The 20184-nt window shown below is 39.7% G+C and overlaps 1 protein-coding gene across 8 annotated transcripts in view; it reads right to left on the reverse strand.

Moving 5' to 3' along the window:
* TRPM6 (transient receptor potential cation channel subfamily M member 6) overlaps window positions 1-20184 on the reverse strand; it is a 228413-nt gene that overhangs the window by 111900 nt on the left and 96329 nt on the right. For all 8 annotated transcript variants that reach the window (XR_002336394.1, XR_002336392.1, XR_002336397.1 and 5 more), the window contains 4 exons: window positions 10998-11077; window positions 8185-8223; window positions 7021-7198; window positions 2269-2482 (listed from right to left, as the gene is read on the reverse strand). Coding sequence is in view for 1 of the 8 variants with exons in the window: in XM_021064975.1 (XP_020920634.1) it covers window positions 2269-2482; window positions 7021-7198; window positions 8185-8223; window positions 10998-11077 (511 nt within the window). In the remaining 7 variants the exon portion in view is untranslated. The remainder of the gene's footprint in view (window positions 1-2268; window positions 2483-7020; window positions 7199-8184; window positions 8224-10997; window positions 11078-20184) is intronic.

Genomic DNA, 20184 nt, shown 5'->3' on the forward strand with positions numbered 1-20184 from the left:
AAAAACCGGCAGTGAGTAAAATAAAGCATATAACAAGGTGTTCAAAGAAAATGCCTTGCCCAAGCTCACCTTTTACTGAACTACAAAACATCCCCCACCCCTTTCTTTTTACTGGGAAAAAAAGTAAGTACTGCACATTGGACTTAGAACTCTGCAACCTTCGCATTCTTCCAAGAATGTGAAACAAATAATTATCTCAATGAAATGTACAAGAGGAACTCCCTGGTTACCCATTAGTGACAGGCCAAATCTTTTGGTTTTATTTATGCTCTCTTTTTTCAGTCATTTGCTTTCTTCACTCCTTTTCAGTCAAAAGAAATGATTTGTTACATTAGCACATTGCTCAGGTCTTAGACACATGTGAAGACCGTAGCCTCTACCTCACATCATGTAGAAGAGCTGATACATAGACTCATCCTAACTTAACTTGTAAGGTAAAACATAAACATGCTAAAAGTGCTCTTTACTGATCTCTTCTGAGAGATAAATACACGCTATAAAGTGAGAAATCTAAGTGAGTTGACATAGAGAATACTTCCTGAGTATGTTGACAACTAATGTAGATCCTAAAGGACTGGCAGAACTTAATAGGAAACATTGGCTAGGGCTTCCCAAATTAAAAGGAGAAGTAAAGGGAAGATGGAGAGGTAAAGGTATGATATTGTGATTTATGAAAAAATGTATATTTCATCCTGTTTCTGTTAGTGACATAGAGCTCCCAAAACCCTGGAATTCCCTAAATGGTAAGAGTAGCAAAAGTATCTTTGGTTAATGAAGTGACTTAGGGACCTTCTGATTTGGGGGAGCAGAGCATGCTGGTTGCCAGAGAAACCAAATCCCTTCCAGTCCCAACTCCAACCTCAGGTAAGAGATGGGCTAGAGATTGAGTTCAGTCATCAATGGCCAATGATTTAATCAACTGGGCCCCGTGTAACCAGTCCTCCAAAAAACAAAACAAAACACAAAAAAACAAACAAAAAAATCACAATTCTGACAGCTTCCAAGTGGGAGAACACATGGAAATGGGAGGCAGCATGGAAGCGCCATATCCTTCCCACATGTCTTGCCCTCTGTACCTCTTCTATCCACTATTCCTGATTTACATCCTTTTATAATAAACTGGTAATCTAGCAAGAAAACTGTTTTCCTGCATTCTGTGAGCTGCTCTAGCAAATTCATCAAACTCAAGGAAGGGGTCATGGGAACCTCTGATTTATAACCAGCCAGTCAGAAGCACAGGTAACTTCCTGGACTTGAGACTGACATCTGAAGTGGAACAGCCTTGTGGGACTGAGCCCTTAACCTTCGGAATCTGAAATTAATTCTAGGTTAATAGTGTCAGAACTGGATTGAACTGTAGGACACTCAGCTGGTGCTGGAGAACTGCTTGGTGTGGGGAAAGAACCTACACATGGGAATTGGTGCCAGAACTATAACAGGTTAGTAACAGATTGGTCAGAGAGGAGGGTTTTTGAAGTCACTAGTTCTCAATCCTAGCTGCATTAGACACTGTTCAGAAGCTCCACCCAGAGAAACTCTTGATGAATCCGAGGCAGAGCCTGTGCACTTTTTGCAAAGCTCCCAAATGCTTCTCTAACAGGCATATAGTTCATAAACACGGATGCAAAGGAGTAGGGTTAGAGGTTCAGGGGCTACTAAATGATGTTCTCGAATGTCATATTTCAAGGAGTACGAGTCAGTGAAAGAGACTGAGTGAACTGGTAACTATATAGTTAAACATCTCCTTAGACCCAATAGTCTCAATGCAATTGCTGCACATGTCATTGGTTTTAAATGCCTGAGAACTTGACTATGTTGAGTTTAGCTCATGTCCACGCCCACACACTACAATGTTGCATGGATTCCATGTCCTTTCTAACCTCATCACAATCCAAAGCTCATGAAAGACTATTTTCTTTGCCAGAAGTTTAGCGAAACTTCTTTTAAAACAGCATATTTTATGGGTTGTGATGATTGTTGTATAACTATAAACATAATAAAACTCATTGAGTTAAAAAAATAAAATTCCTTTTCAGAAAATTCCAAAAAAACATAGCAGATTTTAATAACAATAGTTAAAACACATTCCAGGGAAGACCTATGATTCTCTGGGTTTCTTTTCCAGTCACTATACTTTGTCTTTCTCCCTCACGCCACTACATCCCTGGGGAGTGCTGCAGAGTGGAGGTTAGGTGTTATACTGCCTGACTCACAGTTTCAAAGAAGAAATTTTTTTTTTTAAGAGTGAAACAGGGAAATGTGTCTTACCAGTATTAATGCCTTCGGTTATTATCCATGCTCCTGTTGTCTCTGCAGCTTTGACCAAACCTTGGCTGAAGATCTCTTTAAGTTTGGAGGGCATCTTAAAGTTTTGGATGCCCCCATGGACAGAGATCACCAGCTTTGGCAGTTCCATCTTCCACTCTTTCAACATTAAATGTAACAGATGATCCAACTTCGTGTCATAAGATGTTCTAATATACTGGAAAATATGAATATACAGGGGTACATAAAATAGTGAAAAATATACGTCAGCTCACAATAAGCACATAGCAGGGTAAATGAAATGGCCAAAACCTGAAAGAAAGTATCTAGGGTCTCTTTAAAAGTTCATCTTTGTATAATGGAAATATTTACTTTAAAAGGATCTCACACCCTCTTTAAGTTCCTTCTGGGAATTACAAGTCTCAGTAGGAAGGCTTCCTCTCGTTCTGAGGGTTGGTCCACTAATGTTCTCCAGAAGGTCTGAGGTGGTGCAGAAATACTTGAAACTGGCAAAAATCACTACTCCCATTTTTTTAAAAAAAAGGTTTTAGATACTGGATAGCACAGGGAACTTTATCCAATCTCCTGGCATAGACCATGATGGAAAATAATATTTTAAAAAGGATGTGTCTGTGTATATATATATGTGTGTGTGTGCGCGCATATATATACACATATGACTGAGTTGCTTGGTTATAAAGCAGAAATTAGCACAAGTATAGCTGATTATATATCAACTATATGTTAATAAAAATATTTAAATAAAAAATTTGAAAGTTTTTAGAAATAGGTGAAGTGAGCTTTTTCATAAATGCTATGGCTTTTAATTTACTGGGCCATTTCACGTAAGTGCATAATTTAAGATAATAGGAGGAGCTCTCTTGTGGCACAGAGGGTTAAGGACCAGTGTTATCCCTGCAACAGCTTGGGTTACTGCTGTGTTGTAGGTTTGACTCCTGGTCCCAGAACTTTCACATGCTATGGGCAAGGCCAAGTAATTAATTAAGATCTAGGAGCATGTACGTATATTTTAAATTTTACATTCTAAACACTTCCTCTACATATCATTATCTCTCTAAAAACATTTTTTCTCATAATAAATACTTTTCACAAAAGAGTTGACATAACCAGGAGTTCCCTTTTTGGCTCAGCATAACAAACCTGACTAGTACCCATGAGGACCCAGGTTCCATCCCTGGCCTCATTCAGTGGGTTAAGGATCCAGCTTTGCCATGGCTGCGGCATAGGCTGGCAGTTGCAGCTCCAATTCAACCCCTAGCCTGAAAACTTCCATATGCTGCAAGTGCGGCCCTTAAAAAAAAAAAAAAATTTGAGTCCATGTAACCTAAAGAAAAGATGAGAGAAAAATGGGTAGCCCCAGAATCATTTTGCATTTTGCCCAAGATCATAGTATATGATTGGTTTTCTTTTCCCAGCCAATGCAGTCACATATAGACTCTTAAAACAATAGATGAGGAGATCCTGTCATGGCTCAGTGGAACTGAATCTGACTAGCATCCGTGAGGATACAGGTTCGACCCCTGGCCTCACTCAGTGGATTAAGGATCTGGAGTTGCCATGAGCTGTGATGTAGGTTGCAGACACAGCTCAGATCTGGTGTTGCTGTGGCTGTGGTGTAGACCAGCAACTACAACACTGATTCGACCCCTAACCTGGGAACCTCCATATGTCACAGGTATGGCCCTTAAAAAAAAAAAAAAGATTACTTTGGCCCAGCCAATAGCAAAACTAAGTCAGATTTACAGAAAGAAATAAAGGCCATAAGAAGCCATGATTTATAAATCTATAGCAAAAATAAACACAGGTGGAGATTGCCACAGATCTGTAAAGAATTATCACGATATCCTCCAGAATGTGACAGCGATTTTAAACCAATTGACCAGTCATCTTTGAATTCTTAAGATATAATCCCTTTATTTCAGGATTATAATTAGCATTTCTGATCATCAGGATGGTGCAGCCATGACAGAAAGTAATAGAAAGAATGTAAGGGTAACTAGGATTCAAATTTACTAGTGAAACAACGGAGTTGCCATGACTTTATCACACATTCATATAGTAGGGAAATACAAGGTGAGCTTTGTGAAATGGTTTATGTCATGCCAAATAATGAACTAGGGCAGAGGAGGCAGCTCTGGTTTAGTTCTCCTTCTCTCTGCCTCAACTCTTTCTCCCAGGTAGCCCTCTCTTTCAACCATAAGTCCTTTCAGTCCTAGAAGATACCTGAGATTTCAGGATAAACACCCTTGATTAACTAAGTTATCAGCACTAGAATCTTTTATTCCAAAGCCTAGAGAAGAAGACAGTGCTAAGGGGTAATGACTTTCTCTCTCCTTTCTTTCTTTATAACTAACTCAATTCCAATCCTTTGTGAAGGAAGTGGGAGGAATAACAATGGAAGGGGGAATGCTGTAGAGGAGATGATAACCAGCTCTCACAAGTTCTGCTGCTGTTCAACCTAAGCCTGAAGTTCAATTCCAGCTTCCTCTCTTCTGAGAGATCAAATAAAATTCATTCAGGCATAAAGGATGTAACAGGAGCCTAATGCTAAGCATAAAACGTATTACTGATCAGGAGATCTGTCAAACCATGTTTTCAGTTTCCCTAAATATACCATATTCCCCTTGGCCTTTGCACAAGCTATTCTTTATGCCTAGAGTGGTCTCACCCTTCTGCCTCTCCAGACGCCAAATGCCTCACTCATCTTTCCCATCTCAGTATAGTTCTCCCTACTCTCAGGTGGCTTCCTTGACATATGCACACCACCCAGTAAAACAGGAAGAATTCCCTTTTCATTCTCTCAAAGAACGCTGTACTCTACTTTCCTGGCATTCCTCACCCTCTGTGATAATTGCATATTTATTCCCTGTTTCCCTCACTAGACCTCGCAATGTAAGTGCACGGATGGACAATATGCTCTTTGAGGCATAGCAAATATGGGCATCCAATAAATATTTGGTGAATGGATGAAAAAGTGAGTAAATGAAGATGATTATGAATAAACATAAAAGCAAAAAGACTATATATATATTTTTTTTATAAGACTATATAAATATATATATATTTTAGGGCTGCACCTGCAGGCATATGGAGGTTCCCAGACTAGGGGTTGAATCGAGCTATAGCCGCTGGCCTACACCACAACCACAGCAACACGGATCTGAGCTGTATCTGCAACCTCCACCACAGCTCACAGCAATGCCAGATCCTTAACCCACTGAGTGAGGACAGGGATCAAACCCAAGTCCTCATGGATGCTAGTCAGGTTCATTAACCGCTGAGCCACTATGGGAACTCCAAAGATGGCAAATTCTTAAGGGAAAAACTACATAAAGAGTTCTGTAAGAGTCAGCTTCCAAAAAGGACTGAGGAGGAGAATAAGGACAGTTTTCTTGCTAACTTAAAAAAAAAAAATCATTGCACAAAGTTAAATGCAAGAGGATTAGTAATCAAAGATGGGGATTATCACACAACTAAATTATGAAACCTTATTATGATTGTACTATTAAGAATTATTGTTTCAGGAGTTCCCACTGTGACGCAATGGGATTGACAGCGTCTTGTGAGCCCTGAGACGCAGGTTCGATCTCAGACCCAGCATAGCTGGTTAAGGATCCAGCATTGCCACAGCTGTGGCTTAGGTCACAGCTGTGACTTGGATGTGATCCCTAGCCCAGGAACTCCAAATGCAGACAGGCAGTCAAAAAAGAAAAAAGAATTACTGTTTCAAATCCATTCAGTTGATGATCATACTCCAGGATATAGCTGATTCTGAGCTCTCCTGAGGTTAGTTCCCTATGCATTTTCCCCAGGGAGAGAGAAAGGAAAGCTATCTCTAGTAAAGCAATGGGTAGTTAACGAGCTCAAGAGAAAACAGCAGGAGTTCATGTTGTGGTCAGCAGGGAGGAGAAAAAGTGTACTAGTACCCATGACATGACATGCGGGTTTGATCCCTGGCCTCGCTCAGGTGAATTAAGGATCTGGTTCTGGTGTTGTGTGAGCTATAGTTTAAGTTCTAGACATGGTGTGGATCCTGTGTTGTTGTGGCTATGGTGTAGGCTGGCAGCTGCAGCTCCAATTCGACCCATAGCCTGGGAACTTCCACATGCCACGAGTTTGGCCCTAAAAAGCAAAAAGCAAAAAAAAAAAAAAAAAAAAAAAATAGAGAAAACAGCAGAGAGATAGCTGACTTGTCAATACTATGCAAATCACCAGGTAAAATTACCATATTAAGGACTGGAGAAGAATTGGCCTGGAAAGCCCAGCACTGTCATTGAGGGGGTGGGTACAGAAAAAGCCTCTTAGAGGCTCTCATGAGGACATATCAGGTATCAACAGCCACAGGTTAAGTTACTGATAATTGCTATAGGCATGCTTCAGGTAAGGCCTGTTCTTTGCAAGTAATCTTTCTACATTCCTTAAGAAAAGGGCAGCCCTTTGGCAACTACCTCAAGAACAATAAGCACGTCTCTTCTGCAGAGGGCATAAACTGGCTGAAAAGGTCAAGCAAATAAACAGCTGACTACACCACACCTAAGAAAGGTCCAGTGCCCCTGGGACATAAAGGAAAGAGAAGGATCAGGTCATTTTTGTCAATAGGTCAATAATATGGATCGCCTTTCCAATAAAACCTAGACATCTGATCATCAACACTTTTAGAAATGCAATTTGTAGATATATTTGGAGGTTATCCTCCGCTAAAAACCATCAAAATAATGTGGGTTATTAGCAAACCTTGGAGTGGTGGGTGTGCTCTCCATCTTGGAAGTTAATTGTGCCAAAGGTATCTGTAGGGCTTTTTGTTGTGTGCTTTTCAACAGACCATTGTTCATTTTCAGTACCGTCAGTGGCTGAGATGGTCCAGGCATAATCTATCCCAGGATGGTCTCTAATTAATCGTCCACAGTAACACCTTAAGTTTGGGATAAAAATCAATTTCAAAATTGAAAGTATCCAATTTCAGAATAGAAAAGAGATGCAACATGTCTACATGTTTCTAGGGTAATGTACATTAATCTTTAAAACTTCACTTTGAGAATAGATTTCTAATATTGAGTTGTTTCCTAAGTTTAAAAACATTCTCAGTTGTTCTCTTCCTTGGCTGAGTATTAGAATCATTTTGGGAATGCTTTAAAAAAATACTAAAATCTCTACACATCCATGTTCATAAAAGCATTATTCATAAGAGCCAAGAGGTAGAAGCAACCCAAGTGTCCATCAACAGGTGAATGAAGGACAAAATGTAGTATACACATTCAATGTTGCAAGATAAAAAAGTTCTGGGAGTTCCTGTCATGGCTCAGTGGTTAACAAATCCGACTAGGAACCACGAGGTTGAGGGTTCGATCCCTAGCCTTGCTCAGTGAGTTAAGGATCCGATGTTGCTGTGGCTGTGGCATAGGCCGACGGCTACAGCTCCGATTAGACCCCTAGCCTGGGAACCTCCATGTGCTTCGGGAGCAGCCCTAGAAAAGGCAAAAAAAAAAGAAAGTTCTGGAGATTCATGATACAAAATATGAATAGACTTAACACTATTAAACTGTATATTTAAAAATAGTTAAGTGGTTAAAAAAATAACATAAAATTGTAAATTTTAAAGTGTTCCCACTGTGGTGCAGGAGGTTAAGGATCTAGTTTTGTCTCTGCAGCAGCTCAGGATCGATCCCCAGCCCAGTGCAGTATATTTTAAGTATTTGTGGTTTATTTTATGTCAGTTATATTCCAACAATCTTGTTTTCTTAAAAAAACAGATCTCTAATATACAATATTTAAGAAGAGTAAGAAAACATCCTCATGTAAAACACAAGATGCACATCAAAAGGAAGGAAAGTTAATCAGTGCAAAAAAAGAGATGCAACTTCAGAGAAATATATAAACATAGAACAGTCTAAGTCTTACCTGATTAAATTCTGACACACCTGGCATCCTGTAGTACACCTAAATTAAAGAAATAAAACCACTGTTAGTTTACTAATACATTTAAAAACATATTTTATGCTTATACAGTAAATATCTGCTATCTTCCAGAGCCTGGAAATCAGGGTTTATTGGGTACTCATAGATCATCTCCCAAATTTCCCATATGTCATTTACCAAATATAATTACACAGCAGCTACTATGATCTAATTAACAGAATACTGAGTTTGGAACAGAAATACTTGGATTTAAATCTCATTGATTTAATAATTCCTCTAAGCCTCAGTTTTCACATGTGAAAAAAAAATCTGACCCACACAGTTATTAAAAGGATTAAGGGGAGTTCCCGTCGTGGCACAATGGTTAACGAATCCAACTAAGAACCATGAGGTTGCGGGTTCGATCCCTGGCCTTGCTCAGTGGGTTAACGATCGGGCATTGCGTGAGCTGTGGTGTAGGCTGCAGACGCAGCTCGGATCCCAAGTTACTGTGGCTTTGGTGTAGGCCGGTGGCTGCAGCTCTGATTCAACCCCTAGGCTGGGAGCCTCCATATGCCGTGAGAGTGGCCCAAGAAATGGCAAAAAGACAAAAAAAAAAAAAAAGATGGGATGATAATATATGCAAAGTGTGTTACAATTCCTGGTACATTGCAGTATGTATATTAATGGTGGCTATTATTATCACACTATGAGGATAACACAGTATTCTTGAGAATTAATACAATATACACATACAATTTTAAAACACTATCAAATTAAGGAACAGTTGGTAAGACTTTAATTATTATCTTTATTAATCCCTTTTCCTTTTTTTGGCCATTCCTACAACATGTGAAAGTTCCCAGGCCAGGGACTGAACCTGTGCCACAGCAGTGACAATATCAGATCCTTAACCCAGTCACAAGGGAACTCCATCTTTTCTATAACTCAAAAAAGCCCTCTGGACTTGGAAATTAGCATTATGGTCATTGATGATCATATTTGAATGTGAAAAATTTTAACTAGAAGAGACGTGTAGTTAAAATATCATAAGAAAAGGTAGTGTTCATAGAATTAGTCATTCTATATTATTCAGAAATGAATATTCAGGCCTTTCCCTTCTTCCTGTCTCAGTCTTTTATCAATCTTTTCTCAGAAGCTTCACTTCAACAGGTACAAAATGAGAAGGAAAGATACTGTAATCAAGTCTCTCAGATTTGTTTCTTATTGGGAGCTACAGAAAGAATCAAGAGAATAAATCTTTAGCTAAATTTAAAACAGTTAACCACCACTCTTTGTCGTGTACCATACGAAGAAAAACTGCATCAAAGCTACATTTTTGAGAATCTTTCTATGATTAAGAAAAAGTCTGACATAGAAGGAATAGCAATAGTCATTCATTAACATTTTTTTTTTTTGGCAATCACACAAAAAGAGAGACTGCTTTTTTTCCCTAAAAAGTGGTATATCTTGGACCATTCAGGGAATTATGATCATTGATGTTCTTCCTGAGTCCATGGACTAGTGACCTATGGTTTATCACTTTTCATTGATGTTGAAGGTGACATGATGATTTTCCATCAAGAGAGCAGTAGGAGCCACCTGAGTTCAATCTGCCCTCCATTGCAGCCACCATCATACTATAAAATGCCATAAAAGATGAAGGGGAAAAAAAAAGATTACCCTGCCTTTTTATTCTATAAACATTTTGTAAGTAGGCAAAATGAAGATTTCCAATCATAGGGCTTACAAGCCACAGGTAATTCAAAGAAGGTGGGGCTAGTAAATGTTTAACAAAGGCAAAGAACACTATTTTAGTCATCCCCAAAGAACTAGAATTTCAGTGACCTCACTGCACTACTTTTTCATGAGCATACAGCTGTAGTTTCTAAACTTCAAATGAATATAAGGCCAAATGTTCAACAGAATCTAAAAATAGAGTGGTCCCCCTAATTAAAACACTGCTCTCCTATTTTTCTTTCCTTTTAATTCTTTTTCCCAAGGGCAATGCTACCCAATCTTAATTTCATGGACCTGATTACCCTGGGGAATTTTCCATAGCCCTCTCTTCTCCTATCTTTCACTAGCTGCTGTTTTGAACTTTGCTCCCCAAGGAGAATTTCCAAAGGGTTGTCAAAACCTCTAAGTAGTCAGACCCAAATCATTCCATTCTGCTGCCCATTTATCTGCTCAAGCAAAAAGCCTGAGGGAGGAAAAAATTAACTGTGTGCATAACCTGAGCCTGGAATCCCAAAATATCCTAGCTACTATATTCCACAGAGTTGGGGATAAGGAAAGTCACACTATCTTGAATATTCAATATTCATAAGTTACATATATAGAGTTTTTTTTTTTTTTTTTTTTTTGTCTTTTTAGTGCCATACCCACGGGCATATGGAGGTTCCCAGGCTAAGGGTTGAATCAGAGCTATATCCGCAGGCATAAACCACAGCCGCAGCAACGCAGGATCTGAGCCGAGTCTGTGACCTACACCACAGCTCACAGCAATGCCGGATCCTTAACCACTAAGCAAGGCCAGGGATCAAAACTGCATCATAGTTCCTAGTCAGATTCATTTACACTGACTTCCAGAAGTGGTAAATTTTTTATCCAAACCCAGTGGAGATGTAGTACTAGGTATTTCCCTGGTATCCATCCTCCCACTAAGAGGAACAAGAGCAACAAAGATAAAACAGAGTGAAATTCTATTGCAACATTAACAGTGGCTCCATCAGGGTAAATAAGTCAAATTTCAAAATTTCAATAAACAGTCCTCCAAGCACTGTTGCTTTCAAAAACATGATTTAAAATTGTACCTGTGAGGGTCTTTCGAGCTGGGTATGATTTTGTTACATTCCCTCTTGCTGAAAACTCCTTCAATCCAGGATTTCTGGGACTAAAGAGAAAATGCCATTATTTTACAGTCTAATAAAATGAGAATGCAGTGTAACCACAGTAGTTCAGGTAGGCAAGATGCATTTAAATATAGTGGTCAGTAATTAAAATGCCAAGAACAAGAGTTCCCTTGGGTCCTAGCAGGTTAAGGATCTGGCATTGTCACTGCTACAGCTCGGGTCAGTGCTGTGGCACAGGTTCAAACTCTGGCCTGGGAACTTCTGCATGCCACAGGTGCAGCCGAAAAGAAAAAAAAAAAAAAAAAAATGCCAAGAACAACTCCAAACAAAGCATTTACTGACTTCCATTTCAGACAACACAGACACAAATAAGCCAATATGAAGGCAAAAACAGTCATAAAGTTAAAAAAAAAAAAAAGAATTTATAAGGAGTTCCCGTCGTGGCGCAGTGGTTAACAAATCTGACTAGGAACCATGAGGTTGCGGGTTCGGTCCCTGCCTTGCTCAGTGGGTTAACGATCTGGCGTTGCCGTGAGCTGTGATGTAGGTTGCAGACGCGGCTCGGATCCCGAGTTGCTGAGGCTCTGGTGTAGGCCAGTGGCTACGGCTCTGATTTGACCCCTAGGCTGGGAACCTCCATATGCCGCGGGAGCGGCCCAAGAAACAGCAAGAAAAAAAAAGACAAAAAATAAATAAATAAAAAAAAAGAATTTATGGACGCTTTTTTTTTTTTTTTTTTTTTTTTTTTGTCTTTTTGCCTTTTCTAGGGCCACTCCCTTGGCATATGGAGGTTCTGAGGCTAGGGGTTAAATTGGAGCTGTAGTCACCGGCCTACACCACAGCCACAGCAACACAGGATCCTAGCCACGTCTGCAACTTACACCACAGCTCACAGCAACGACGGATCCTTAACCCACTGAGCAAGGCCAGGGATCGAACCCTCAACCTCGTAGTTCCTAGTCAGATTTGTTAACCACGGAGCCATGACAGGAACTCCCCTGTATTTGTTATTTTTGATTAGCATTTCTCTAATAACTGGTGATGTTAAGCATATTTTGTGTGCCTGTTGGCCATTTGCATGTCTTCTTTGGAAAAATGTCTATTTAGGTACTAAGATATTTTGAATATTTATTTACTTATTGAGTTGTATCTAGTCTTTTAAAAGATGGTAATGATTGGAGTTCCCCTTGTGTCTCAATAGTAATGAACCTGAATTGTATCCACGAGGACATGGATTAGATCCCTGGCCTCGCTCATTGGGTTAAGGATCTGGTGTCACCATGAGCTATGGTGTAGGTTGCTGATGTGGCTTGGATCCTGTGTTGCTATGGCATAGGCTGGCAGCTGCTGCTGCAATTTGACCCTTGGCCTGGGAACTTCCATATGCTGCAGATGTGCCCCAAAAAGACAAAAATAAAAATTAAAATAAAAAAATAAGGGAATGATTGAGCATAGCTTGTTTAATTTTTGTATATATAGGCTCCTAAATTAGGTACTCTTGTTGGAGCTGTTTTGAATAGTTAGTTGTTATGCATGAAGTTTAATGATATCAATTTGTTACCTATTTCCTGCTTTTTATTCTAAGTTCTTTCAGATTAAGAACTTTGATTTGCCATAGAATCCCCAGCATGCAACATGGAGGCCTATTCTAAAGTATTTGTTGAATGAATTCAGGCATTTTGAAATGTAGACAGCAGGAAGCCATGGTTATGCACTGTGTATCAAATTGTTAACCTAAGTAAAGAGGAAAACTGAGGCAAGCCTGAATTACCAGAAATTGATTTTATTTGGGTGTAGGAGTTTCCATTTGGGAAATGCATGCTGTATCAAGCTGCAGGCTAGTCTGCTAAGGGTTTGGGTCAGGGAGTACAAAGAGGGAGATGTCTAGCCAGAGTCCAAGCAGGAAATTCATTGTCTTGAGGATGGCGATAGATTCTTGGCAGATGGCCATTAGTTAGGAAATAAGCCTTGTCTTCTGGGAATCAGGCATTTATGGGAAATCAATCTCAGGTAAGGTCCCTTATTCTGAGGATGCATGTGCATGCTTCTCCATTTTGTATCCTCTAGATTAGTTTTGGATTGAACTTTCAAGATTCTTCATGAGGTTATATCTCTCCTTTGACACTTCTGTTTTCTGCCAAATTTTTGCCAAAGTGTGACTTTGTGAGAATTTTAAAGTTTGAGAGCTTGGTGTTCACTCTGTAGGATTACAGTACAAGATATATCAGTGACTTTCATTAGAATTAAAAGGATGCTTCAGCTATGTTTACTTTCGTGCTAGAGTTTTGTGCATCCAGGGATCTTTCATGTAAAAATAAATGTATGGCATTCCTGTTGTGGCACAGTGGTTAACGAATCTGACTAGGAACCATGAGGATCTGTCCTTGCTGTGAGCTGTGGTGTAAGTTGCAAATATAGAATTACCATAGGGCCCCGCTTGCTCCCAGCCTGCTGAGCTCTCAGGCTCTGCCTTGGGGCTCTTAACCACAGCATATTTGATACATCTCTAGCGAGCCGCTCCTGAGGAAATCGACACTGACAGATCTCATCAGAACCCAAAGAACTCTCAGGGATGTTGGAGGCTCCATATCCCCTGTTGCACCCCTTCCTCCTGCCAGCTGTGGGGTTTCACAAGTGGCCAAGGATGGGACAACTGAAAGGAGACAGGATTAAGATGGCGGAATAGAAGGACTGGAGCTAAACTTCTCTCCTAAAAACAACAAAATTCACAACTAAAGGCTGAGCAATCTTCAACCAAATGGACTGGAAACTTTCAAAAAGATATCCCACTCCAGAAGACAAAGGGGAGGCCACATACAAGAGGTAGGAGGAGCGATTACATGATATCAACAACCCCATACCTCCCAGGTGGGAAGCCCCACAGACTGAAAACTAACTGGTTCACAGACACTCACCTACAGGAGTGAGAGTTCTGAGCCCCACATCAAACTCCCATGTGTGGGGATCTGGCACTGGGAGAAAGAGCCCCTGGAGCATCTGGCATTAAAGGCCAGTGGGGCTTGTGCACAGGAGCTCCACGGGACTGGGGGAAACAGAGAACGCATTCTTAAAAGGCACACACAGACTTTCACATGCACTGGGTCCCAGGGCAAAGCAAAGTCTCCAAGGGAATCTGGGTCAAACCCGACTGCAGTTCTTGGAGGACATCCTGGGAAAACAGAGGTGAATGTGGCTTGGTGTGAGGGAAGGACATTGGAAGCAAAGCTCTCGGGAATATTTAGCAACAGTGCCTTTCTCTGGAGGTGGCCATTTTGGCAATATCTGGCCTCACCCATCAGTCAGCCGGAGAAGCCCCAGGGAAAAAAACAATCCAGGTGCGATCACAGCACCACCCCTCAGAAAACAGGCTACCTAAAGAGCCTCAGGCCAGCCTCTAATCCCATCCAGAGACTAAGCCCCACCCACAGAGGGATTAGAATGAGCTCCACCTACCAGGGGGGAGGCATCAGCCCCTCCCATCAGGAAGCCTACACCAAGCCACCATACTGACTTCAGCACAGGTGGGCAGACACCAGAAGTAAGAGAGGGTACAACTCTATTATCTGTAAGAAGGTCACCACACCAAAAACCTATAAAAATGAAAAGACAGAGGACTATAACTCAGATGAGGGAGAAAGGAAAAACCACAAAAAAAAAAAGCTAAGCCATGAGGAGATTCTCAGCCTCCAGGAAAAACACTTTAGACTGTTGATGTTAAAGATGATGTAAGACATTGGAAATAAACTGGAGGCAAAGATGGGCAACTTACAGGAAACATTGAGCAAAGAGATACAAGATATAAAACTTAAGCAAGAAGAGATGCAAAATACAATAACTGAAATAAAAAATTCTCTAGAAGCAGCCAACAGCAGACTACAGGAGGCAGAAGAATGAGTAAGTGAGGTGGAGGACAGATTAGTGGAAATCATAGATGCAAAACAGAAAAAAAGACTGAAAACAAACGAAGAGTCTCAGAGAACTATGGGACAATGTTAAACACACCAACATCCATATTCTTGGGGTGTCAGAAGGAGAAGAGAGAGAAGGGGACAGAAAAAATATTCCAAGAGATAATAGCTGAAAACTTCCCTAACATGGGGAAGAATCACTCACTCAAATCCAGGAAGCACAACAAGTACCATATAAAATAAATGCAAGCGGGAACACCCCGAGACACATATTAATCAAACTGACCAAAACTAAAGACAGAGAAAATCTTGAAAGCAGCTAGGGAAAAGAAACAAATAACATACAAAGGAACCCTGATAAGGTTATGGGCAGATTTTTCAGCACAAACTCTGCAGGCCAGAAGGGAGTGGCATGATATACTTCACATGAAGAAAGGAAAAAACCTGCAGCCAAGATTACTCTACCCAGAAAGACTCTCATTCAGATTTGAAGGAGAAATCAAAACCTTCACAGATAAGCAAAAGCTGAGAGAATTCAGCAACACTAAACCCGTCTTAAAACAAATACTAAAGAAACTTCTCTAAGCAGAAAAGAACAAGAGAAGAAGGAAAGAAAAAAGGAGCAGCAAAAATAAATCCAAAGCAATTAATAAAATGGCAATAAGAACATACATATCAATAATTACCTTAAATGTTAATGGGCTAAAAGCCCTAACCAAAAGACATAGGCTGGCTGAATGGATACAAAAACAAGACCCATATATATGCTGTCTTCAAGAGACCCACTTCACTTCTAGGACACATACAAAATGAAAGTGAGAGGATGGAAGAAAATGTTTCATGCAAACGGGGAGCAAAAGAAAGCTGGAGTAGCAATACTCATAGCAGACAAAGTTGACTTTAAAATGAATATTTTAAGGGACAAAGAAGGACATTACATAATGATCAAAGGATCAATCCAAGAAGATGATATAACAATTTTAAATATCTACGCTCCCAACACAGGTTCACCACAATCTATAAGGCAACTGCTAACAACCTTAAAAGGACAAATCAACAATAACACAATCATAGTGGGGGACTTTAACACCCCACTTACAGCAATGGGACAGATCACCACACAGAAAATCAATAATGAAACACAGGCCCTGAATGAAGCATTAAACCAGATGGACTTAATAGATATTTATAGGACATTTCATCCAAAAGCAACAGAATACACATGCTTCTCAAGTGCACATGGAACATTCTCTAAGATGGATCACATCCTGGACTACAAATCCAACCTCGGTAACTTTAAGAAAATTGAAATCATAGCAAGCATCTTTCCCCACCACAACGCTATACAACTAGAAATCAACAACAAGAAAAAAACAGCAAAAAAACACAAACACGTGGAGACTCAACAACATGCTACTAAACAACCAATGGATCACTGCAGAAATCAAAGAGGAAATTTAAAAATACCTAGAAGCAAATGACAATGAAGATATGACACTCCAAAACTTATGGGATGCAACAAAAGCCGTTCTAAGAGGCATGTTTATAGCAATACAAGCCCACCTCAGGAAACAAGAAAAAGCTCAAATAAACAAGCTAACTTTACATCTAAAGCAGCTTTAGAGAGAAGAACAGACAAGACCTAAATTAGTAGAAGGAAAGAAATCATAAAGATCAGAGCAGAAATCAATGAACTAGAAACAAAGAAAACCATAGAAAAGATCAATGAAACAAAAAGCCGGTTCTTTGGAAAGATCACCAAAATTGATAAAACCTTAGCCAGACTTACCATGAAAAAAAAGAGAGAGGACTCAAATCAATAAAATTAGAAATGAAGAAGGAGAAGTAACAAGGGACATCACAGAAATACAAAGGATCATAAGAGACTACTATATGCAACTATATGCCAATAAAATGGAAAACCCAGAGGAAATGGACAAATTCTTAGAAAACTGAAATCTTCCAAGACTAAACCAAGATGAAATAGAAAAGATGAATGGACCCATCACAAGAACTGAAATTGAAACTGTGATTAAAAAACTTACAACAAACAAAAGTCCAGGACCAGGTGGCTTCACAGGCAAATTCTATCAAACATTTAGAGAAGAGCTAACACCTCTCCTTCTGAAACTATTCCTAAAAATTGCAGAGGAAGGGATACTCCCAAACACATTCTATGAGGCCACCATCACCCTGGTACCAAAACCAGACAAAGATGCCACAAAAAAAAGAAAACTACAGGCCAATTTCACTGATGAACATCAATGCAAAAATCCTCAACAAAATACTAGCAAACCACATCCAACAATACATTAAAAGGATTGTACATCATGATCAAGCAGGATTTATCCCAGGGATGCAAGGGTTCTTCAATATCTGCAAATCCATCAGTGTGATACACCACATTAACAAACTGAAGAATAAAAACCATATGATCCTCTCAATAGACACAGAAAAAGCCTTTGACAAAATCTAACACCCATTTCTGATAAAAACCCTTCAGAAAGTGGGCATAGAGGGAACCTACCTCAACATAATAAAGGCCATATATGACAAACCCATAGCGAACATCATTCTCAATGGTGAAAAGCTGAATCACGCCTGAGATCGGGAATAAGACAAGGTTGTCTGCTCTCGCCACTACTCTTCAACATAGTTTTGGAAGTCCTAACCACAGCAATCAGAGAAGTAAAAGAAATAAAAGGAATCCAAACTGGAAAAGAAGAAGTAAGACAATCACTATTTGCAGATGACATGATACTATACCTAGAGAATCCTAAAGACTCTACCAGAACACTGTCAGAGCTCATCCATGAATTTGGCAAAGTTGCAGGATACAAAATCAATACACAAAAATCAACGGCATTTCTATATACTAACAATGAAATATCACAAAGAGAAATTAGGGAAGCAATCCCGTTTATCATTGCTTCCAAAAGAATAAAATACCTAGGAGTAAACCTACCTAAAGAAACAAAAGACCTGTACTCTGAAAACTACAAGCCACTGATGAAAGAAATCAAAGATGACACAAATAGATGGAAAGATATACCATGCTCGTGGATTGGAAGAGTTCATATTATCAAAATGACTATACTACCCAAGGCAATCTACAGATTCAATGCAATCCCTATCAAATTACCAAGAACATTTTTCGCAGAACTCGAACAAAATATTTTAAAGTTTGTTTAGAAGCACAAAAGACCCAGAATAGCCAAAGACATCCTGAAAATGAAAAATGGATCTGGAGGAATCAGGCTCCTGGACTTCAGACTATACTACAAAGCAACAGTCATCAAAACCACATGGTACTGGCACAAAGACAGAAATATATATCAGTCAAACTGGAGAGAAAGCCTAGAATTCAACCCATGCACCTACAGCCAACTAATCTTTGACAAACGAGGTAAGAATATACAATGGAGAAAGGACAGCTTGTTCAATAAGTGGTGCTGGGGAAACTAGACAGCCACATGGAAAAGAATGAAATGGAGTTCCCGTCGTGGCGCAGTGGTTAACGAACCCGACTAGGAACCATGAGGTGCGGGTCGGTCCTGCCTGCTCAGTGGGTTAACGATCCGGCGTTGCCGTGAGCTGTGGTGTAGGTGCAGACGCGGCTCGGATCCTGCGTTGCTGTGGCTCTGACGTAGCGGTGGCTACAGCTCGATCAATAGAACCCATATGCCGTAGCAAAAAACAAAAAAAAAAAAAAAAAAAAAAAAAAAAAAAAAAAAAAAAAAAGAATGAAATGAGAACACTCCCTAACACCATACACAAAAATAAATTCCAAATGGATTAAAGACCTAGATATAAGACCAGACACCATAAAACTCTTAGAGGAAAACATAGGCCAAACACTCTCTGACATAAACGACAGCAACATCTTCTCAGATCCACCTATCAGAGTATCAACAATAAAAAGAAAAATAAACAAATGGGACCTACTCAAACTTCAAAGTTTCTGCACAGCAAAGGAAACCCTAAACAACACAAAAAGACAACCCACAGAATGGGAGGAAATCTTTGCAAGTGAATCAACTGACAAGGGATTAATCTTCAAAATTTATAAACACCTTCTGCAACTCCACACCAAAAAAAACAAACAAGCCTATCAAGAAATGGACAGAAGATCTAAACAGACAGTTCTCCAAAGAAGACATATAGATGGCCAAGGAACACATGAAAAGATGTTCAACATCACTCATTATTAGAGAGATGCAAATCAAAACCACGATGAGGTACCACCTTACACCAGCCAGGATGGCCATCATCCAAAAGTCTACAAACAATAAGTTCTAGAGAGGGTGTGGAGAAAAGGGAACCCTAGTACACTGTTGGTGGGATTGTAAATTGGTGCAACCACTGTGGAAAGCAGTATGGAGATTTCTCAGAAAACTAACATAGAACTACCATTTGATCCAGCAATCCACTCCTGGGCATCTATCCAGAGAAAACCACAACTCACAAAGACACATGTACTCCAATGTTCATTGCAGCACTATTTACAATAGCGAAGACACGGAAACAACCTAAATGTCCATCGACAGAAGCATGGATGAAGAAGTGGTACATATACACAATGGAATATTACTCAGCCATTAAAAAGAACGAAATACCAGCATTTTTTGCAACATGGATGGACCTAGAAACTATCATGCTAAGTGAAGTCAGCCATACAATGAGACACCAACATCCAATGCTTTCACTGACATGTGGAATCTGAAAAAAGGACAGACTGAAATTCTTTGCAGAACAGATGCTGACTCACAGACATTGAAAACCTTATGGTCTCCGGAGGAGACAGTTTGGGGGGTGGGGGGATGTGCCTGGGCTGTGGGATGGAAATCCTGTGAAATCAGATTGTTATGATCATTATACAACTACAGATGTTTTAAATTCATTTGAGTAATAAAAAATTAAAAAAAAAAAAAAAGAACTACCATATGATCTAGCAATCCCACTCCTGGGCATATATCCAGACAAAACTATAATTCAAAAAGATACATCCACTCACATGTTCACAACAGCATGATTCATAATACCCAAGACATGGAAACAACAGAAATGTCCATCAACAGAGGAAGGGATTAAGAAGATGTGGTACACATATACAATGGAATACTACTCAGCCATAAAAAATGAAATAATGCATTTGTAGCAATGTAGATGCAACCAGAGATCCTCATACTAAGTGAAATAAGTCAGAAAGAGAAAGACAAACACCATATGATATCACATAT

Source organism: Sus scrofa, chromosome 1 (assembly GCF_000003025.6).
Source record: "Sus scrofa isolate TJ Tabasco breed Duroc chromosome 1, Sscrofa11.1, whole genome shotgun sequence".
Lineage (NCBI taxonomy): Eukaryota > Metazoa > Chordata > Mammalia > Artiodactyla > Suidae > Sus > Sus scrofa.